At 40.8% G+C, this 24,116-nt stretch overlaps 1 protein-coding gene across 1 annotated transcript; it reads left to right on the forward strand.

The window, feature by feature from the left end:
- The first annotated feature begins 6,938 nt into the window (after positions 1-6,938).
- LOC133139951 (nuclear receptor subfamily 5 group A member 2-like) lies at positions 6,939-23,694 on the forward strand. The gene is made up of 6 exons (XM_061259441.1): positions 6,939-7,052; positions 7,356-7,497; positions 9,009-9,664; positions 17,694-17,813; positions 18,540-18,687; positions 23,441-23,694. Exons 1-6 carry the CDS (start codon positions 6,951-6,953, stop codon positions 23,692-23,694), a joined length of 1,422 nt encoding a protein of 473 aa, XP_061115425.1. The 5' UTR covers positions 6,939-6,950.
- The last annotated feature ends 422 nt before the right edge of the window (positions 23,695-24,116 follow it).

Raw genomic sequence — 24,116 nt, forward strand, 5'->3', positions numbered from 1 at the left:
AGCACTGCCGCCTCACAGCAAGGAGGTCCTGGGTTCGAATCCCCGTCGGCCGGGGCCTCTCTGTGCGGAGTTTGCATGTTCTCCCCGTGTCTGCGTGGGTTTCCTCCGGGTACTCCGGTTTCCTCCCACAGTCCAAAGACATGCAGGTTAGGCTGATTGGAGAGTCTAAATTGCCCGTAGGTATGAGTGTGTGAGTGAATGGTATGTGTGCCCTGCGATGGACTGGCGACCTGTCCAGGGTGTATTCCTGCCTTTCGCCCAATGTATGCTGGGATAGGCTCCAGCCCCCCTGCGACCCTGTTCAGGATAAGCGGGTTCAGATAATGGATGGATGGATGGATGTTGATATAGAGACACTTTTAATATGTGTGAGAGGACATCAATTGGTTTTTACATTTAATAGATTTGGACACTGCCCTGCTGAAAGACATTGGTGAAAATTCCTACATTTCAGCAGGTGGCTCTAACATGAACAATGTTTATTATGGAAGCAAAATCCAGTCATATTTCAAATCCAAATTGGCAATTGCATTCTATTTTCATTGGATTGAATCATGATTCAGACTTAAATGCAAAAGTCTAGTTTGGAATTCACGGAACAAGGCTGACATAAATGAAAATCCACCCTAATTGGGTTGGTAGTTCTGTCATTTGCAATTTCAATTCTGTGTTGCCACGCATGTACCCTGACAATATTTTAATATTAATGCAAACCCTCCTTTACATTTTAATTCAAGTCAAAAGACCTGTCAGACAGAAGCATTACAGGGGCAGTTTAAACTACCAAGAAATCACCCTTACAGAACAAAGATCGTTGGATTGTTTAATGGGGACAAATGGGGGCAGTACGGTGGTTCAGCAGATAGCACTGTGACCTCACAGCAAGTGGTCACAATCGTGGTTTTGCTGCTGGTTTGAAGCCCATGTGCCACATGAACATGTTCTCCCTGTGTTCATGTGGGTTTTCTCTGGGTACTTTGCTTTCCCCCCACAGTCCAAAGACATGCAGGTTAGACTCTCAATTGCCCATAAGTGTGAGTGAATGGTGCCTATGCCCTGCGATGGATTGGTGACCTGTCCTGTCCTCTCACCCAATTCATGCTGGGAGCGCATAGGTTCCAGCAACCCTGACTTGAAAAAAGTGGGTTTTGCAATGGATGGATATGATTAGTAAAGTATATCTTTTTAAATAATCATATTTAATTTAAATATATATATTCATAGCACATGTATCACACACACTGTAAAATGAATACTGTAACATTTAAGGTAACTTGCTGACAGCAATTAACTTGTAGCTTTAAACTTGCTTTAATACATTTCACAGTATGTTCACTGTAAATACAAGTAACCCATCCAAGTACTGTCATTGTTATTACATTAATACTTTCAGTACTCTAATTGAAATTACTGTAAATATATTGTGAAGTGTATTACAGAAACTTACAAGCTATTTGCTGCCAACGAATTACTTTACTGTATTCCTATTACAGTGTGCAACTGTGATCAGCGATGAGATTATTAAGGTTAACCAATCTTGGATTCCCTGCTATACCATACATGCGTTCAAATGACATTTTATTGGACATTATATGAGCAATGTTGATTTAAATCAATATCGATTGGCAAGATGAGCTTGGAAAAATCAGTTCTTCAAAGACCCTTTTACTAAGGGTGAAATATTACATAATCACACAACGATCACCAACGATTCCCAATGTGCATATTCCATATGGGCATACTTGGCACATGGTGCTACTGACATGCGTAAATATACAATACTGTTGGTTATGTCCTTCTGTTGGTTGTTTCCTACTGTTGTCCTTTCTCTCTCGCTAAAAATGGCATTGAAGTGTGCTGGATGCGCGCGCGATGCTGGCATAGCCTTTACGCAATTTACAGTGCTCGCAATGTTATTTATTCTTGAACTAATCGGTTTATGGCAAACATCTCAAATTAGTAACATAATCGAAGATAAATGAAGCTTAGACCTACTGATTCATTCCGAGGATCAAAATGTGCACAAAACAAATCTTTATAGACTATCCCCCCGAAAGCCAGTTCGACCGAACCGTATGTATTCTTTTCATGCTGTCTGACCATCTTGCGCATCTTGTCCTGTCCGAATTTCCTTGAGAATGGTTTAAGTAATGCTAAAAAAGGAAGTTAAAAAACCCCAGCAATATACAGTCAGTGATCACTTTATTAGATATTGATTAGAATTATTTTTTAGACTTGTTTTTTTTTCTGCAGCTGCAGCCTATCTCACTAGAGGTTTGACGTGTTGTGTGTTCAGAGATGCTCTTTTGAATACCACTGTTGTAATGCATGGTTATGTGCGTTACTGTCACTTTCCTGATATCTTCGACCAGTCTGGCCCTTCTCCTCTGACCTCTCTCATTAACGCATTTCTGCCCGCAGAAATTCTGCTCACTGGATGTTTTTTGTTTTTCACACCATTCTCTACAAACTGTAGAGACTGTTGTTCGTGAAAATCCCAAGAGATCAGCTATTTCGGAGATACTCAATCCCCTTTGTCTGGCACCAGCAATCATTCCGCGGTCAAAGTTACTTATATCACATTTCTTCCTTATTCTGACTTTTGGTCTGAAAAACAGCTGAACCTCTTGACCACGTCTGCATGCTTTTATGCATTTAATTGCAGCCACATGACTGGTTGGCTGATGGCTGTTTAAATATTTGCGTTAACAAGCTGGTGTACAGGGCTACCTAATAAAGTGGTCAGTGAGTATAGGTATACAAACGACCAAATCTCATGCCATAAAAACTTGGGTAACACGCCAAAGAAATATGCCAAGACAAAGTTTTGGCGTTCTGCGTGTAGCAAAAATGGTTTAACATTAAGAAAATTGATACAATCAACCCATATAATAACGAAGACATACTGGCAGCGGTGCACCGGTATATTGCAAGGGACGCAGACATGCGGGACAGGTATATTCAGAGACTCAATTAAAACTTATTTTGAGAAGAAAGTATGAGATGACTAATTCAGGAATGATATTCAAATAACATTGAATAGTAGAGTACAATTAAGTCCAGTGTTCCTTTGAGTCCAGCTACCGACTCACCTATGTAATTTCCCGCGCACATTTTAGGTTGCTGTGATATACTTAGTCCATAATTACTGCACAGGTCTGGCTGGATGTCCTGAAATAAGCGAGTTCTATTATGTAGCCTAATCATTGAGTCGGCGTCTTTTAAGTTATATTTGTCTAAGTTCATGCTGTTTCAGTCGAACAATAAACTGGGTTCATGCATGTGTTAATATAGCCGAATTAAGTCTTTATTGGTCCAAACGTGGCGCTTGTTCTTGTTCTAGTTCTGCATCATATTGACTACTTTCATTCGCCGGGCAACACAGGCAGATGCATGCAGATTTTTCAGGGCCAGCAAAAAGGCCGTGACACGTCTTAATAGTTGTCACATGAGCTCCTGATGTCCAATCAGGAACTCATTCATTTACGAAAAAAAAACGCACAGTGGATTGCGTTTCGTAGGCTGCACGGGTTGAGGTCGGTCCGGTGCAATATTATTCAACGTACTACAATTTTCTTTAAAGTTTATCATTTTGATTTTATTGTTGGGTGAAGAGAGAACTCATTTTAGAATGTCCCTTTCTTCTGCAGAATCCAGCCTGATCCAAGAAGACGAACTTGGAAGTAAGTGCAGCTGTTTTCAACCAATAATAAGACATGTTTTATCGTTTCTTCCCCTTTCTCCTGGCAATGGCATTTCGTGATTTTTGTTCTATCCAAAATATGTCACGAGCAGAAAGCAGAAAGAAACGATCAAATAAATAGAAACATGAAATACACGGTAATCATGGAAGGTGAAACAATAAAGCAATAAAAAGAATAGTTACTGTTAACAGTGAATTGCTAATTTAAAACCAAATCATAGGCCTATTCTACACGTAGAAAAATTAACACATTAAAATGCAACTTAGAGCACTATGGTGGTTATTCTCGTTTCATCAGCCGCACGGCATTTTGATATTAGATGGCTGGAATGGCATCACCTTTAAATATCTTGGAATTTAGATAAAAACCGCCACTGTGCAAGTATAGCTCCTTCAAAGTTCTTCACAGAGTTCACAGTGTGTGTTTGTGTGTGGTGGGACCAGTTCTTCCCTGTCCTCAATGATATTGCGAGCACAATCATAGGCTATTTGATTCTGAAAGATGAAAGACTGCCTGAGTGCCTCATACTCAATCGTCCTGAATATGTCTTCTGTCGAAAACATAAGTGCAACGCATACATTTTTTCACAATAAAGTTTTCGTGAAACACTTCAAGTTCAATGTATCAATATAAATGAGACAACCAGGCAGTGTCGTTGTTTTTTGTGCACTTTTTCCAATGGGGGTACTATACACGTTAGAACCACGTTAATTAAAAATATATAATAACGGAAGTAATGTTATTGGCTGAAAATACAATCATAAACATTTTGCGCTTAGTCTTGCATAGCAAATTAGATGTCGCGTTTAAACTTCAGCCAGCCAGCATCGAAAAGTAGGCCTATGCTAAACGTTACAAATCAGTTAAAAATATCAACTTTTAGTCATGACGTCACGCAACCTTGAAATGACTACACCAATACAACGTGGGAACACGGAATTGTACGATTGTATATACAAATAACGATGGTGAGAAGCTTTTCAGATACTTTTCTACTAATTATGGATTGGATAAATGAAGCGTTATCTAGCGCATTTTCCTCATGCGTAAAACATCTACTTAAAAATCTAATGTGTTTTCTGTCATGTATAGCTACATGCATTTCATATAGGGGCTATTTTTATGACTTGTTTACATCAATTGTGACATGTAGATTTGCGTCAATAGGCAAGGTGGGGGTTATTTGCTGCATAGGGCAATAGGGCCTATTCTTTGTCATTTGAATACTGAATTAGGCTATATCTTAGAATAGGATAAGTGTGCAGCACGGTATACAGAATACGGGCTACTGGTAAGCATATTCCCTACTATATAAAATCGGAGAAAATACGAAAAGAAAACGAGACATTTCATTTTTTATATTTAAAATTATAGCCGTTTGTAAATATTTCTGAAATATACTTGGCTCAGTGATTAACCTGTATGCTACTACATTAAATGCTTTTCGGCAGTTATCTGGTTTCTTTGTGAAACCAGATAACTGTGGAAATTTTGTATCCAATCCCTTTTCTTTGGCACACTTGCTTTGTCCTTTGGGGCAATAATAATCATTAAAAAAAGATTAAGTAAAACTATTCTAACATGATTTGGCTTAAGTTGTTTATGATTTGATTCGTACATATTAAAATACAACTGAAGTGCATTGGAGAAATCATACTATTGCCCAAGAGTAGCATTAGCTCAAAATGCACGTTTGAATAAGCATCAATTGGGTAAGAGTGTTTTAGTCATCACTTAATAACATCATGCTCATTATGCAATAAGTCACACCGTTAAAACGCGATTGCAATTTTTAGGTCACCCCTAAAGATAGCAGTATAGATATACCAATTAGTAACATTGCAGTCACATTGAAACAGCATGTAACCTACTCTAGATGACTTATCTGCTAAGGTAAGCATACATTAAATCAAACATTAATAATAATGACATTAACAACATTATCAATAATAATAATAATAATAATAATATGAATAATATGAATAATATGAATAATGGCCTCTTTAGATCCGTTTGTTGGCGAAGCAGTAGTATTCGTGTTTTCGCATTGAGGTTGATTGTTTCTTTCCCCGTTAAAAATAAAATAGGCTACTGGATGAATACATGACGGCAGCACACTGTAGCTATACGTGTCACTTTTTCCAGATAGGATGGCTCACCCGTCGCTCTCTGGCGTGGCTCCCAATAGGATATTTGTACGGTAAAAAAATGGGAGGTGTGTTTGTGTCCGTGGCTACGCACATGGGTGCATATTAAAGAGGTAAAGCAAGAGGTGTGAAGTGTAGCGGTTGCTGGTGTTGAAACCGTTGACTGTGTATTGGAGGTACGGCGAGATTGCGCACCCTGCACTTAGATGCGAAGATTCCGTTTAAAGAATAGGCTACTAATCACGGAATAACTACGTTTCAACTAAGAACTGCGCGTGGGACACGTTGAAGGTAGGCCCAATTATGCAATTATTACGATATAACGATTTTCGCTGTATTCATTTTAACATGAACAGAACCGCTGCGCTTTTAGTTAATTACCATTTTGGATTATTGTTTTGGCATGCTCTGGGACAATGCCGACTCAATATATTCAACTATATGCAAGTAAATGTCATAGATGTAATTCAGTAAACGAATATGGGTCTCATTTGAAAACTAAGTAAATATCAAAACGAGGACAGGGTATGCAGGCCTAATGTGCATTGCGTTAAAATAGGATTAATCACAATGTGTTTCAAACACACTTAACATTTAAATAATTTAGCTGGACTAGCTATAGCCTATCTGGAATATTTTCTTATATGTAGTCGTTTTTTTCTTCTTCTATTTCTAGTTTTGGGTGTAAAATGTGTGTTTATTGATTCAGTGTTTTTGTAATTTTTCATATATTTTCAGAGTTGTCATGAGATTATTTATATTTTACTTGACGTATATAAAGTAGGATGTTCAATGAACATTTTAGTCGTTAAATATGTTCCCTCACTGTTTTGAATTGCTATTTGCTTTTATATATTTTTAAATGGTGTCTGTTAATCAAACGATTGACATTCAGTCTTCGAATTGTAAATGTGTTTCGCTTTTCATGTGCCTTTCGAATAGAGAATTTTTGAGACAGGGGTGGACTTACCTGCTAATAAATACAATTTATCTTATAAATCCATCCATAAAACGCACGTTATTTTGTTGGATGTTATTATATATATTATATGTCATTATTATACTTGCATATTGTTTCATAGGTCTTCCACTGAAAGTAATGGACTACACATACGATGACGATTTGGAAGAGCTGTGTCCAGTTTGTGGAGATAAAGTTTCTGGGTACCACTATGGACTACTGACCTGTGAGAGTTGTAAGGTATTCTAAAATGGCTGACTACTTCGCAATTTAAATGTAGATGAGAAGGTGGAATAAAGCATTATTATGATTATGATTATGATTATTATTATTATTATTATTATTATTATTATTATTATTATTATTATTATTATCATTGTTGTTGTTGTTGTTGTTGCTGTTTTTTTGTATTATTATTATTATTATTATTATTATTATTATTATTATTATTAAAGAGTTTAAGGCTGTTGTATTATTGTAGTATTGCATTGTTTAAGGATATTGTATTATTGTGTATAAAATAAATGCCCTCTCTTTATTCAGGGCTTTTTCAAGAGAACAGTTCAGAATAATAAGAGATACACGTGCGCAGAAAACCAGGACTGTAAAATTGACAAAACTCAAAGGAAAAGATGTCCCTTTTGTCGATTTCAGAAATGCCTCAGTGTTGGAATGAGACTAGAAGGTAAATATAATACGATAATCATTCATACGATAATGGTTCAACGCCTCCTCTCCCTTCTTCTTTCAATGTTATGAAATAAATTGTTGGAGGTTGTTTGGAATGCGAAATAAAAACAAAATCGGTAAACAAAACAAAAAAAATAGCAATTTCGCGTTCTGTTATCTTCCTTTCTATTATAACAGTGTTATTTCTATTATATCAGCCCACGCAAATACATACATGCTACATCGTATTTTTACTTTGTAATGGATATACAGCTGATATACATTTCATTATTTTAACGTGTTCCGTTTATGCCATTTCATGTTATAGCTGAAATGAGTGAAGATTATATATTATACCTATTACTTATACATTTATAAGATCAGCATAAATAGGCACAAATATTTTCAGATGTTGTGAGAAATTAAAGCATTTCTCTGAAAGGCAAGAAGGAACAAACATAGGCTATGCAATAATTTATCGAAGCATAAACTTGCATTACTTGCGTAATTTTAAACGACTGACAAAAATGATATCCTTTTAGCATGGAACATTATAACTGCTAGCAGCATTTTTCCGTTCAATACATCGTCATGCGCTGTGATATCTATGGACCAAGCAATCAAAGATTGAATAGTGACGATTTATTGTATTACTAAATTATCGCAGTCGTTTTGTGAGAGGTCTTTAATATTGTTTTGACATTATACATTCGGTGTCAGTGTCACTTGAAGCATATTTTATGCAAATTCTGGTAAGATAGTAGGAGCATGAACAATATACTCATTGTTTTAATATTAATGTCAAAAAGTAATCTAATAAATAACCGGGCTGAAGGAAAATTTAATCTCGGTTTACCACCAGTTGCCTTGGCTCTAGCTCCTGAAAAAACCGGAGTTAGATGGTATCTGGGGAATAAAATGTATGCGTTTTACTGACTGGGATGCGGGAAAGCACCTGTTTGTGCGGATAAATGACACATTCTTGACTGGCTGATAAAGCTCTGGGAATTTTTCTCTGGTTCTCATAAGAAAGGGAAATAGCAAAAAGCGAAAGGAATTGTTTTCAATGTAAGGAACCAGAAACATTTTTAAGTTTAATATGGAAGAAATGAAAGGAGCTGGTCAAATAGAAGGGCGCCTATGCGAGATTGAGATTCATTCTTATTGTTCCTATATTAATTTCCTTTCAGGGGTCCTAAGAAATATAGCTTACAGTAGTGATTGCTGATAACGTTTTATGTTTTTATGTGTTATATAATTCGGAGACATGTTTTTTTTCCCAGTTATTGTTTTATTTATTAGAACAACTGAAGTAATGTGCATTGTTCAACCTATGATAAGCAAAGATTGTATGAATTCATTCAAGATCCATTCATTGTGCACACTGCGGGCCTTAAAAAGAATCAGTGCTGTAAGCCCATTTTTATTCAAGGCACTTTACATGTGGATGACAAATAGCGAAGGTTCATGTTCAAAATCTTTGTTTTGAAAAAGCTTTTGACACCTTTGTCTTCCTTTTTTTGTCAGCGGTCCGCGCTGACCGTATGAGAGGGGGCAGGAATAAATTTGGCCCCATGTACAAGCGCGACCGAGCGCTGAAGCAGCAGAAGAAGGCTTTGATACGGGCCAATGGCTTCAAGCTGGAGGCCACCCCTCCGATGGTGTCCCCACCTCAGACTGACTATGGCTTCACGGGCACCCTCCAGGGACTCCACCCGGGCTCGAAGGGCCTTCTGCCCTCCACCCCTGCCTCCATCACCCCCACAGACTACGACCGCAGCCCCTATGGTCCCCCGTCGCTCGGCCTGACCGTGCAGAGCCACGGTCCCCTGGCCGGCCAGTACCAGTACAGCCCTTTCCCCAGCCGGGCCATCAAGTCCGAGTACCCCGACCACTACACAAGCTCGCCCGAGTCGCTGACTGGGTACCCGTACCCGGACGCCTACCTGCAGGGGTCCCCGCAGCCGGCCAGCGTGCCCCAGCTGGTGCTGGAGTTCCTCCGCTGCGACCCGGATGAGCTGCAGGTGCAGAACAAGATCCTGGCCTACCTGCAGCAGGAGCAGAGCGGCCGCGCCAAGCACGAGAAGCTCAACACGTTCGGCCTCATGTGCCGCATGGCTGACCAGACACTGTTCTCCATTGTGGAGTGGGCCCGGAGCTGCATCTTCTTCAAAGAGCTCAAGGTAGGCCTCTTCATGTCTAACATACTAAGTGCTTTTAGGGCTTTCTTTTCTGCTTACTGTGAGCAAAACTTAGCATCTCAGAGTAACTGACCCTGGTCAGCATATAATGGGGGATCTTCAAAACAGAGCAGGTCGCGAGTAATTGAGGACATAGATTTTCAGGAGAAAAAAGATGTGATTAATCTATCTGTACATGCATGATATGTGTTGTATAAATAAAAGGTAATGATAGTTTCAGCAAAATCGCTGTGTAGATTGGAGATTGCGAACATTAAGCTTACTTCTTAATTTTTTTTTCCCGCATTTATCTCCATCCAGCTTTCATTCCTTTTAATTGTTATTTGTCGCTGCTGTTGGAATTAGTCCTCCGAGACAATAAACCAAGGCCATCTGGTTATTACGGTGATTGTGTTTACTCCACGTCGTCGTCGTGCGTGATGGACAGGGCGCAGGTACCCTCCGAGCAGAGATAGGCGAAAGCCCACGTTGTCTTCCCTCAGTAGGACATAGATCACTGACAAACTAGCGTGGGGAATGACAGGCGCTGCCTTGAGTGAGTGCAGAAGCACCTCATGAATCGACAAAGCGTTAATGAAATATCTCTCGCTTCGGGCTGCGGGGGAACTCTGGCCGGCTGCTCACGGGCTGGGCTGGCTGCGGCAGGCGTGAGCCGGGCGCACGCTCCGTAGAAAGTGAGTCTCGCTGCTTTCATTCGGAGAGGCGAGCGCGAATGCAGCGGTACAAGGTGCAGCCAGTCAGTCAGTCAGCTCTCAGTGTGTGCTGCAGAGAATGGCATTACGTCGGTGTGGACTGCAGACTCACTCAGATTTTCCCTTCATGTCAAAAGGGAAGATTTACTTCACTCAGGGTTCTCGCTCTGTCTTTCTCTCCCTCTCTCTCTTTTTCTCACTTTCTCTGCCAGAGACTGGCAGACACATACACAGGAAGTGACATCTTTCAGAGGTTAAAAGTCAGTTTGATAATTCACAGTACTATAACATCTTAGCACTGATCATTTGAAGCATGCCTTGACCATCTTTCTGGAACATGGTTGTGTAATGATTTATAATAACCTAATGTGATATTAAAAGCACTGTCATATTTTTGTATTTTTCCATTCATAAAACTGGGAAAGGAAACAGTTTGTGGCATTGTGTGTTCCAGGGAGACGTGTGTTCTCACATTCTTCATCAGAATATCTCACAGTGTTGATGACTGAAATGATACGTTATAGTCACATTATAAAGCAATGTCAATGCTGTTAAATGCACCTCTCAATTTGCTTGAAAAGATGACATTTTCTGATATCACATTTCACAAAGTAGGACCGTAGTCATTTGATTCAGTCAGACGTTCACTCCCTGTGGCATTCTGGTGGATATTTTAAGCATGAATGGTGTTTTTATCTGTGGCCATCAGAGTCTTGTCTGGGAGCTCCCGGATGAGACCCTGCTAACATGGGGAGCAAGGTTGAGGTGACACCATAACCTGGTCTGTCTCCTTTTTGGTAATGATTTAAGAGGCCTCACCACCAGATCAAGAGATAACTAGCAGTGCAGACCGTGGTGTCAAGTGAAAGATGTAATTGAAATGTGCCACACCAAAGGAGTTATGGCCCTCGCTGAATTCCATCTTCTTCCTTCAGAGGTAAAAAGAGAAAATCAATACTATCATATAGGGGCATATGAGTGCTGTCTGGTGTGAAGAGAGGTCAAAGAGTGCTGTTGTGAGTTTGTTTGTGATGGTGGCGTTTAAGCCGTTGTAGTAACTGTCCGAACCTGACCTGTGCCTGCTCCTCGAGCCCCCAGGGCGGCTGCATGAGTGCCCCGTTTGGCCACTGAGCAGTGCGTGGGTGCCGCGTTTTAGTTGGGGGAACCCTTCGACCCGCACGTACAGTGACTGTGAAAAACTGAGGTCCCGTCTGCTGAATGGTACACCTGTGCTCATTTTGGATGCAGCGAGACGGCGTGTTGGGAATGATTTAAAACTGTCGAAGGGGCTCCATCCGTGTAGGTTGTCAGGGCTCAGAGTTATAGAGTTGGCTTGGCAAGGCTCTGCCTGTCCTAAAATAAAGCACTTGAGCCTAAACCAGGGTCAGAGGAAGCTGACCCAGTGTGTATTCTCCTGACGCAGTACGGGCAGAGATAGCAGTGTTTTTTTCTGATCTGATGGACATCACAATGGAGGTTATTGTTTCTTATGATAAGGCTAACACAGAAAAAATACAATAACAAATTAATTTCTGGTTGAATTTGAAGCCCCCCCCCCCCCGATTCTGTCTTCTTGGAACATACATACGTTATTTTGAAAAGTATTTTTCTTTTGTAACCCAGCTTTCCCTGGTTGGTAGTTGCTGCATATGATAAATGTTGATTGCAGTATGTATTTTACCACATGTTATACCACGTGAGATGCAGAATTTGGTTCCTTCGTTCTTTTCTAAAGTATTTATCCTGTGTCAATAATTAGCAGCTTTTTTAAACCTTACTGGCTACTGTTCTATTTTAATGTGAACCATGACATTATTTTTGATGATTAAAAAATGCTGTATCAAATAAGCATAACTAGAACTCCTGTCAAACATTACAAACTGTTTTTCGCAATTTAACAAAGAAAAGCAATGTACAAAGGTGAAAATTGCTATTTTCACTTTCAGAGATACGTGTCAGCCATGTTGTGCAGGTTGCCGACTTTGAAATGTTTGTGTTCACTCACAAGCCATTATGAAACCTCTGGCAGAATTTATGTGTAGAGAGAACAAAGATGAACTCGTTGCCAAGAAAGACTCCCCTGATCCCCCTCTCCCAGTAATTACATTCCATCCAGTGGATAAGATAGGAATGTAAACTCTAGACTACCAAGCTATTGTATTTTACCATCACTGTTAAGTACAAGGAGAAAGAAGTAATGCAAAAATAGTTTTAGTTTGTTGTGCTGAATTTCTGTCTGCAGAATAGGCCATATTTTTCCACCCTTTTGGTTCACAATCAGCCCGAAACACAGGGCACGGACGAGGAAGGCAGATGGGCCAGGGTGGATTTAGCACCTTCTTTCCCAGGAGACCTCAGCATTGATCTGATACCACAGGGGTCTACAGTAGCTCACTAGCAATGCAGGATATTGTCAATAAGCTTTCAGTTGCTCAGCGTCATCAGAGATCTTAAATGTAAGAACAGAGTATGCTGCAAGTTCTTTTGCCAGTGAAACAAATGGAAAATATACTGTATTTTGTGGATGTTTCTGAAAAAACTGTCACGTATTTGATTCTTAACCGGTAATGATGTGTTGTGACAATAGATTTTCATGGCTGGCCAAGCTCACTGTATGCTCTAAATCCAGAATTCACTATGTACCTTGTGGCTTCACCCTTTTCCTTTTTAAATGAGAGTCTCACTGCAGGTGTAACAGCTGTCCTGCAGTTGTACACTAATAAGGCATGCCAGGTATGCTACCAGAACAGCTTCCGGATTGACCTTAGAAGTCTCTGGACAAAAGGATCTTCCAAATCAATAAATAAGCTGCAAATGTAATGTACTGTAAAAACGTGGGTCAGTATACACACATTGGACATTTCCACTCACACATGTACAGATATACACAGAGAGACATCTCAAGATCTTTTTTGTTTTATCTATACTCTACAATTCTATTAATCAATAACAGTACTCATTTGCTCAACTTAAATATTACTCAGAGTTACTGTACTTATTGGTTTAGTTTTATTTTATCCGGTTTAGTCAAGTAATGAGTGAGCTTTCATGATACCAAAAATGGAGTCACTAGCTGACTCCTCCAAAAATGGCTTCATGGAACCACACTCCTCAGTCACTAGTTCTAGATGTTCTGACGGAATAGTGGGTACCTCCTATGTATCCTTATAGGGGTCCAATGTGCCAGTTGGTGAAGTATAATTGAACTGTTTAAGGGTATAATTTGAGCATAATGCTTATCAAAGGGGTTTCTCTGCAGCTTTTTGTTAATAAATCAATTATTACAAATTAATTTGAGATCATGTTGATACATCAGCTTAATATTGCATTACATCACATGTCCATAGTGTTCAGATGATGTCATATTTCAGTGTGTTTCACAGATGCTGTACTGTTACTGTTATGCTGTCTGGCTGTTCATCCCTAGGGGCTCGCTATTGAGCCTGTGATGCGCCACCAGGAAAAAAGTGTTGATGACTTAAATATCATATGAATGATTTTGATAAGATATGAAACGCTAGCAACTGCAAGGCTGTAGCTTCACATTTAATAGGTTGTACTGTATATAGAGTATTAGCATTTAATTAACCAGCAGCCACTTGACATACGTACTGTACAGCCACCCCCGGTTGATTCCCTGCTCACACATTAGACAGATTTGTTGCCATTGGACAGAGTGCAGTATTAATTAATTTGTGATATATTGCCCAGAAAGAGCAAAGTGTGACGAGAACTGAGAAAGAAATCTAGATTGGCGGAAGGACCTGTGTTTTCCCATGAGACACATTTGCAGTGCATGAAGAAACCTAGTAAATGATTCTGCTTAAGTATTCGGTTGTGGAAGTCCTTATGTACGTGTTTATCTGTGTGTGTACGTGTACTTGTGAGTCTGTCTGTGCGCAGGTGGGTCACACAGTCCTTTCAGCTTCCTCTCATGACCCACCCCCGCCCCCCTGACAGACAGATCAAGAAGTCAAGAAGTGGGTGCCTTGTACCCGCCCGGGGAGAGCGATCGTACTCCCCCTCTGGGCAGATATATGGTTTCATTTAAGGTACAGTAATTCTGTCACCAGCCCGGCTGATAAACGAGTGGCCAGGCCCTTGTGCGATGCTATTAGGAAGCCGCGAAACCGCTCTCCCATGTCACCGGCCGCAGAATTACTGACAGCGTTGGCCTTCGGCTCGGAGAGTAATATGGCGCGCGGTGGCGAATGGTGGCCATGGGCCCTGGGCTGGTTTAATGGGAGTGGGAAGGAGGGTGACGGAGGACTGGGAGAGGTGAGGAGGTGGGAGAGGTCACCCCCCGACGGTCGTAAATATGGCCTGATGAGGGTGTCAGGCAGCCACCTGCTCCAGAGGCTTCTCAGGACAGGAGGTTCAGACTCCTTATCCCCCTGTTCCTCATCTTCTTTCGTTCTCCTTCCTGGTGTAAAATAAACTATGACCAGCTACCAGCTACCAGCTACCATTACAAAACATAGTTTGAGCTGGTCTGAACTGGTCAACCAGCTACCAGCTGTTCAAAAGCTGGTTCAGCAGGGTTAAGGCTCTCCCTGTATTTATTTATCTCAAGGTATTTTTTTGTTTCTTAGAAGAACAGCTGGTCCATATAGCAGGAAATGAGTGTAGAGTGATGCAAGTGACATCACTGGGGTTTGAAATGGTACAACTATGGCTGATCTAGCCTGTATGTACTGCATAGAATATGCTGTGACTGCTAAATGAGCCCCTGGAAAAAAAGTTCTGCCTCACTGCTTTCCTTTCCTTTTGCATCAATACTAACATGCGTGTGTCAGAATTGTTGCAATACTTATGAAGAAGAATAGTGCACTGTATGCCTTCAAAACAAATGTTTTCATTGTGATCCAAATGGATCTTTGTCAGGACAAGACAGTTTTTGCTACCAAGAAGAAATTTGCCATGATACCAGTCCAACTGCAGGCCAAATAGCATTTATTCTTCACCCGGCAACTGTCCTGAAAGGCAGGTGTTCATCACTGGCAGCATGTAGCTGTGTTGCCAAGCCCAGGGGAGTATGGGTAACAATGTTTCGCTCCCACTGTCTGTCAGGCCTGGTCAGAGGGAGTGTGCTATTGAGTTTTACTGGAAAGGCACACAATGGCTGCTGTGTTCTTTGCAGGACCCACCTGTGTGAGAGGCACTGATAAAGATGGGAAAAATTTAAACTCTTTTTCCCAAAATCTGTGGATTGTCCTCCAGAAGTGATTTAGGCATTTCCAAACAGCCAAGCTCCCTGATAAGTAAGCGAACTTGAGGATTTGGGACCAGCACTCCCTCAGTACAGTGTGTCAGAGGGTTGAAGAAGCCTGTTGTACTCATTCACTGTTGGTTTAGGTGTAGAGAGCAGTTAGTTTCGAACACTAACACTAATTTCGAAGTCATACATTTCCACCACTACAGCTTGTTGTTATGTATGAAATCTGTCTCACACCTTTGGAAAATTAAGTTTGACAGGCCATCGTTTTTCTTTCAGTCTGGATACATTGGCAGTCTTTGCCACCTAGTGGTAAAATGACCTTACTGCTGTATGCTAAAGGGAGCAGCTCAGTGAGTGAAACAAAATGTATCTGTATATGAATAAAACTGAATTTTACTGATAAGACGCTGTGGCTGACCTCATGTGCCTCAGTAAGTGCTGATAATGACCAACGCAATGGCAAATTGAGAAAAAAAATTGGGAAATTGTTTAAAACAACATAAAAAACAGTTTTCTACATACACTATAATAGTGATAAGAACGGGCATGGAATGAATGCTAATGTTGTACGTCGCTCTGGATAAGAGCGTCTGCTAAATGCCATGTAATGTGAGAGTGCTAATATTTCAAATGTGCTTAAATACATGAGGTTTGCCTATTTGTGTGGCTTGCTTGTGTTCAGCAGTTGCTCTAAAATGTACTCAGGTTAATCCTATCTGCTGGCCTTTTGACACTTTGCTTATCTGGAGGTCATTCGTGTCACTGGCAGTGAGCAGTGATTGCTGCATAGCAAATAGCTTTCTCTGTTATTGTGGTGCACAAGGTTGCAGGGAGCAGCATGGAGTATAATCTGCCATGGCAACCAAGGGTTGCAACAAAGGGACTGGAACTCTGTTTGTAATTATTGTTACGTATACATTAACTGTTACGGTGCACATAGCGATGCATTTCTCTGTGGCGACTGAGATTAAAATGAACATTTCTTTTAGCAATGACATTTTGTCTGAAACAGTTTTGGGAACGTTCACCACAATCGTTCAAATTACGAGGCTAGCTGGCGGTCGATTTGGTGCTGCTAAACAATGTCACGCCGAGTTGCTTCAGAGCCTTTTATGTTGTCTGTTTTCTCTCACAAGACTCAGATGTTTTATTCTTCTGTTCTTGCAAGGAGTCGGTTTGCATAGAGAAGAGGAAGAAAGAATGAAATGAATTAACACTGATAAAGGGTTTATTCTGACCAACTGTAATAACCTGGAAGCAAACCATTGTAATAATTAACGAAGGGACGACAAAGCACTGTTTTTCTATTATTGCATTTATGTAAGTGAGACCTGGGTTTTCATGGTGTTGGTTATAAGGGAGCAGACGATTGGGGCATAATGGGAATTCATCAATTCAGGTTTTACGATTGAATTTCAATTCATTTGATTGACTGATTTTAAATTAAATTAAATTAAACTCTGGATGGCATGCAGGTTTCATATAGGTATAAACAAGCCTTGCATTGTTGTGCTTTACAATGTAATATTTTGGTAATAGCTCAACACTAATATTTACATTTGTAACTGGTGCCCAGTGTTCTCATAGTTCATTCATATGCTCTAAATATTATTTTTTTCAAACAGTAATCTCATGGTATTTCTCTCCCAACCTGAATAGAAATGCACTTTCACTATGGTACTCGAGCAAAGGAAGCAAATGCTTAGAGCTCTTCCATTTTACAGTCAGGGTGTAAACCAATGGGAGCAGAGAGCAGCCTTTCACCAATGTCAGGTGGGTCAGCGATATACTTTATTGAACCCCGTGGGGTGATTTGTCCTCTGCATTTTACCCCTCCCAGTCACTTTAGGAGCAATGGGCTGCCACCGTGTCGTGCCCGGAGAGCAATGTGGGGTTAAGGGCCTTGCTCAACAGCTATGCAAATCTCACCATGGCTACACTGAGGCTTGAACCACCACCCTTCCGGGTTCCAGTCACGTAAACTTGTGGTTGCCCACTTTGAACTTTGCGGAACTCCGTCTGAATAAAAGCTCTCTTTCCCCGTCTGTCTCCCGTGTCTCCCGCTGTGTGCTGAATGACTGGGACTCTCTGGTTCTGACAGGTGGGGGATCAGATGAAGCTGCTGCATAACTGCTGGAGCGAGTTGCTGGTGCTGGACCACATCTTCAGACAGGTGCAGCACGGCAAGGAGGCCAGCCTGCTCCTGGTCACTGGGCAGGAGGTCAGTCTAATGCCAGAGCCACACTGCCAACACTATTATATTTATGAAGAAAATGAAATCAAACTTTATCATTGGACAGATCAGTACTACAATACGGTTTGTACCGAAATAGTGCATATCCTATAGTAAATATCTTATCCGATGAACTATATTTAGAAAGGCCATCAGAGATCTTGCAGGCAGAACTCAGAGAAACTGAAAGTGTGTAGGATTCTCCGGACATGCATCACCCTCCCCCCCTTTTCATGTGTATGTACTGCCCACATTTCCGGAAGTACCTCCTTCCCTGGCCGTGACCCCCGCAGATACCTCTCCACATGCTTGGTTGGCTTTTCAGAGCAGGAAATAACAACAATCGTCTGAGTCACAGCTTTTGGAAAAATCCTAAACTTGACTTTTTGGCTTTGGTTATGAGGCACCCACATTCCATTTTGGCCACACAGGATTTCTGGGAACCGGACATGAAAAAGTGCAGAGAAATGGTTCTGGGATCACTGATGTAACTTCTTAATCTTGGTCTACACCAATAGACTTGTATGATTTACCTTAAGAGAATTAGTAAAGTAGTACCTTCCATTTGTGCTGTATATAGACACCGGAAAAATCGAATTCCACATTCTTTGGTTGTTCTGGTGTGTACATTTACGTGTGTGTCTGTGTGTGTGTGTGTTTGTGTGCTCTTGGGAATATTTCTGTGTGTGGTTAATGCACTGACTGTCTTGGCAGATGGAGATAGCATCCATCACATCCCAGGCTGGAGCCACGCTGAACAGCCTGGTTCTGAGAGGGCAAGACCTGGTCGGGAAGCTGCAGTCCCTGCAGGTGGATAGACGAGAGATTGCCTGCTTCAAATTCCTCATCCTTTTTAACCCTGGTGAGTGCTCTATGTGCTGCAAAGACTGCTTCAGGTGGATGTCCTACTCAAGGTGCTGGGCTTATAACCTGGGGCTTGTAACCAAGAATGGTAAATTCAGTGGTTTGCTGCTGGTGTACATTTGAGGGTTTATAATTGCTTTATACATCTAGCTGTGAAAGTAGATAATATGTAAGCCAGTTATTTTCAACAACTGTAGCTCCAAAACAAGTGCGAAATCAGTAGTTTTGTTGTATATCCAACAGTACAGAAAAAAGATACACTGTGTATGTGCATAAGTCTTAACATTTTATTTGAACATCAAATTTAATTCCAACCCATGTTAAACCATTATTACATTATAAAGATACTGCACATCAAATGGTCAGTACATTTGGCGCTGCACATCAATGTTCAGTACATGTACATTTCCATTAAAATTCAGCTGCGGATTTGCCTGTTCACCTAGAAAAATTATGGATTAGCCTGAATGATCTTCCATCAACAACGTTGTTCCCTTTCTTTGAAAAGCTCAATATGTCAAATAATGGCACAGTGCCTTGGATAGTCATGCAGACTTAAAATGTGTGTTTGATTTCATTTAAGTGTGACATATGAGTTCAATATGGTTATTGTGTGTAAGGTATTTAAGTCTTTCTAAATGATTTTTTGGACAAATCAAATAAATTAAGTGGACACCAAAAAGCAATGTGTCACAATGGCTCTTGTTTATTTTGAAGGCAGCAATTACTGTCTAAATAGATTCCTGCTCTCAACAGGTAAACGTAATTAATTAAAATTTGCGCCCTCTGAAAGGTACCATCTACAAAGACAGCATCCATTTCCTTTGTTCTGTTGTGATGCTCAATAGAGGCTTAATGGTTTGGCCTATCAGTTGATTTCCTGGCGAACATTCATGCGGTATCTACTGCATTTGCTGGAAAAATAGGCTTTCATCGCCCACATTCCCTTAAGCGATTGCAATTTAGCGCCAGCCAGTAGTGAACAAAAGGCAGTTTAAATAATGAGAATGCTTGTTAAAGTAGAGAATATTTTCTGTTTCTCCTGTCTGTCTCACAACACACATACACAAGTACCCCCCTCCCCCCCAGTCCCCCCACCCCCAACTCTCTCTCTGTCTCTTGCTCTCTCCCTCAAATCTTATTTCTTGATCAATGGAGTCAGGTTTATCAGGGCAATTTTCTTTCACCCCAAAGCAGCACTGAAAAGATTATTCAAAATATTTAATTAATGTGTGAATGCCTCTCCTGCCAGACTCAGCTGATGTTTAAAAGCAATCCATTAGTGAGAGGCGGCTATTGTCACACTGCCATAGAACAGAACTCAAATATATTGCTATCTCGCTTGCTCCTCACAAAAATACACAGAGGTTCACACACACACACACACTCACCTACACACACACACCCACGCACGCGCACACACACACAGGTTTAGTCTAAGGAAGAAACATAAAGCAGGGGTTTCAGATGTCCCTATGACTATTGTTAATTTGATTTCTTTTTGATTATAAGATTTTTGTTGGTTACAAAAAATGTTATGTGAAGAGAGTGTTGGTCCCTTTGGGTCCATAGAGCAGTGTTTGGTACGTAGTTACTGAGAGATTCGGGCTTGAAGTTAATGCATGCAGTACCACTGGAGGTTTTATGGAAACTGAATTCCTCTAAGCTCAAGCCTTTTCTCCAAATGCTGCAAATTCCATTCTACACAAGCCTCGCTTCTAAGCCAATAGGTGAAATCCTTCACAGAGAGTAGAATGATAATGGAGGCAAGCTGTTTGTATTTTTCTTTGTCCTAAAGAGAATCGCAGAATTCTTTTCACATTATCTCATTGTTGGTTAGATAAACTTTTGCCTGACCGAACCACCAGAATCCTTGTGAAGACATGCTGTATTCTACAGACACAGGAGTGGATCAATACTTAAAGTTTGTGGTGGTCTTAGCAGACAGCCCCAGTCCTCCTTACAGTTTTTAATAAAATATGCAGCTAGAAGATACTGTTATCTTTCTCAAAGGCATGACACCAGTGGCTGAATATTCTAGTTGGTAGCAGCTGTGCCACTGGACCACAGTTCCATAATGCCTGTATGTGTATGCCACTGTTATGTTTATCTGAGGGTGCTGAACCTACATGAGGCACTACTGGTGATAGACTTAATAGACTTAATGCTAGATATTGATACAATGATACAGTGTTATTTATGTTATCTTGTCTGATGGCAAGCTTATGCAGTGCAGTCGGTATTCTGTATTTGGACAGTGGTACTGTTCTTTTGCCTGTGCACTCCAGCACATTGGACTTGAAATTAAACAATTAAGGTGAGGTTAAAGTGCAGACTTTCACCTTTCGATTGACGTACATGCATATTGGATGATCTGTGTAGGAATTACATGTGTATTCAGGTGTATTCGATCGCTTTCTTTGTGCAGGAATAAGACAGCTTTCAGTTTGTAGTCTTGTTCCAAGCAATTGATTGCCTTTGGAATCTGTTATAGGTGTTTGTCAACATAAGGACCAGAGCTGTGCCAATGACAGTCAAGGAAGCCATTACAAGGCTGAAAAATAAGAAAAAAATGTGCATACACACGTGCATGTGTGTGTATGTGTGTGACTGGGTGTGCGTACCTTCATTGAATTGTGAAGTGATTTTATCTGTGGGAGAACAGAAGAATGAAGACAAGGGAGTCTGAGTGTGTCCATTGAGGGATGACTAAGGCTCATCATTTTTGGCTTTTATTTTCCATTTAAAAAAACGTGTGAAAATCTGATTATAATAATGCAAATTTTCGTGATAAATTATTCTTATTATTTTTATTATAAAAACAATAATTAACCGTAGGCTTTGTTAATGCAACTGCACATTTAATGACGTTCGCACAGTGACATAGGCTATACAAGAAATTGGCCTAACATTGCCATAATAATGACGAAGTCATTATAATACAGAATACTTAAGAATCCTGTTTAATCCCTTAAACTGCACGGCTAGTGTGTTTATTTCCATTTAATCATTTTGATCAGTGATAGCAATAAAATGAACAGTTCTATTTTTATGCACTATTTTAAGATACCATTGTTTTAGCAACAGCAATTTGATATGCGGTGACAAAGCAAGCATATGAGGACCTCAACTTCTCATTTTAGAACTTAACAGAAACATGAATCAGGCAGAAAAATGTCCTGCTTCTATCTTCAAACCGTAATTAGGAGACATACAGGAACCAAATTTGCTGGTTTCTGCTGCCAAAACAAAGAGTGCTTAGGCATTTGCTTGCTTGCAAATTACACTAATACCCCTTCATGAGCGGCTTTTCTCCACGACCATACTCACTTTCAAAACGCCACTCACTCGCCCAGTGGCCTCACATACACACGGACCAATGGGAACACTCAAAACAGAAACAATCCCACTCTTAAAGCTGCATACTCTCATTTACCAACAACAGCAATAATCCAGAGAACCAAATCCATAATAGATTTTAATTCCAAAAACATTTCAAAGGCGGAGAAACATCAATAAGAAAATCTAAAATCTGGGTGAAAATCGGTTTAATCCAAACTGTACTTTTTTCATGATGAGCATTTAGGATGACCTATGCACCACGACGTGAATGATGTATTATTGTGTTTTATGTGGTCATGGTGTATTACTCACTGCATGCATTATGGTTCTATGCAGTTGGCATAAATTAATTTATATTTACTGTTTTATTGATGTCGTTCTTATGCTCGCTGGTTTGGGAATTTTATTAGCCAGGTCTGGCGCTGTTCCTGATGTAGCTTTGAATGGTGCACTTACAGTATGTTCATTGTGGATGACAGCATCTACTAACTGAAAGTAATATATGGCTAGAGGAATGAATCATTCTGTGGTTTTTTCTTTTTTTGTGATAGGATCAGTTAGCATGATAAGATGTTGTGTATGGCTGCTGTACACATGCTGTGCTCTGCCTAATTTCTTAATTCACTGACATTTAATTAAATGTAGAATTAAACAGGGTGGCTGTGTTACCATGTGCAATTGACTTTCGTAAGTTCCCTTTGCTAAAAATGTTTTTCCATTGAGTTCAGCAGGAAAATTTGTCAGGAGAAACAATTATTTTCATATCTACTGCATATCTGGCAGCAACATGGTGGTTTGAGGGTCATTTTATACCTTGGACCCTTGAGGTATCAAGCCATTTAGCCAACAAATGTGTTCCATATTGTATCAGCATAATTTACAGCTGAATCTAGCCCCACTCCCCAATTCCCATAGAGATCCATTCAAATGCAAAGGGCTTTAGTATTGCTTGTAGGACAGCCTGAAAATATGATGTCCAGACTCTGATGATGTTGATAGGTCTCAGACATCAAGTCATGGCATGCAAAGATATGCAATAAACTCAAATACTCAACATGACTACTTTAATTTACAATACTGTGTCCCAAACATTATGGTGCCCTGAAATGGATGGGCAGGGTTAGGGACGTTTTTAAAAAAACCTACGGTACATCACTGGTCTTTGTGAACGTTTTGTGGGCGTTTTAGATACTAAAACCAGGAAGAGCTTTTGTAAGTAAGTTTTACTTACAAAGCGACTTATAGTTGATTAGACTAAGCAGGGGACGATCCCCCCTGGAGTAATGTGGGATTAAGGGCCATGCTCAAGGGCCCCGCAGCTGTGAGGATCTTATCCTTGCTACACCGGGAACTACAGGCCGCCTCTCAGCCCGCTGACGTCAGCCCCACCCCGCTCTTCTCTCCCGCAGACGTGAAGCTGCTGGAGAACCAGCAGTTTGTGGAGAGTGTGCAGGAGCAGGTGAACGCGGCCCTGCTGGAGTACACGCTGTGCAGCTACCCGCAGTTCCTGGACAAGTTCGGGCAGCTGCTGCAGCGGCTGCCGGAGCTGCGCAGTCTGAGCTCGCAGGCCGAGGATTACCTGTGCTACAAGCACCTGAGCGGCGAGGTGCCCTGCAACAACCTGCTCATCGAGATGCTGCACGCCAAGCGGGCCTGCGGGTGAGCACGGCGAGGGGGCCCTCCCGAGCCAGGAGGCCTGCGGGTGAGCACGGCGAGGGGGCCCTCCCGAGCCAGGAGGCCTGCGGGTGAGCACGGCGAGGGGGCCCTCCGAGCCGGGAGGCTCCCACACCTTCACTTACTCCTCTGTTGTTTCACCCTTTTCCTTTTGTTTCTTTCCTTTCTTCATAAATGTATAAAGTATTGACATGTACAAAGTAAACTGTAATATCATATGCTACAGATACATTTATCCCTTTTTAAAAACTCAAATAGCTCAGTTTCGCTCTATTCACTCTGGATGTCATGTCAGCATCTATGGACACTTTTTCAGTTTCTCTTGTGAATGTGTTCGATTCCCATTCTAAGTTATGAATTGCAATCAAAACTTTGGCCTTTGGAATTTTTTTGCACTTGACCCAAGCTCCA

Source organism: Conger conger, chromosome 11 (assembly GCF_963514075.1).
Source record: "Conger conger chromosome 11, fConCon1.1, whole genome shotgun sequence".
NCBI classification, from domain to species: Eukaryota; Metazoa; Chordata; class Actinopteri; order Anguilliformes; family Congridae; genus Conger; species Conger conger.

What these genes read in the sequence shown, in the direction of transcription:
- LOC133139951 (XM_061259441.1), top strand. Translation starts at nt 6,951, where the DNA reads ATGGACTACACATACGATGACGATTTGGAAGAGCTGTGTCCAGTTTGT. An exon ending in TGTTGGAATGAGACTAGAAG is followed by an intron (nt 7,498 to 9,008) that starts GTAAATATAATA and finishes TTTTTTTGTCAG; the next exon opens with CGGTCCGCGCTGACCGTATG. An exon ending in CCTCATCCTTTTTAACCCTG is followed by an intron (nt 18,688 to 23,440) that starts GTGAGTGCTCTA and finishes TCTCTCCCGCAG; the next exon opens with ACGTGAAGCTGCTGGAGAAC.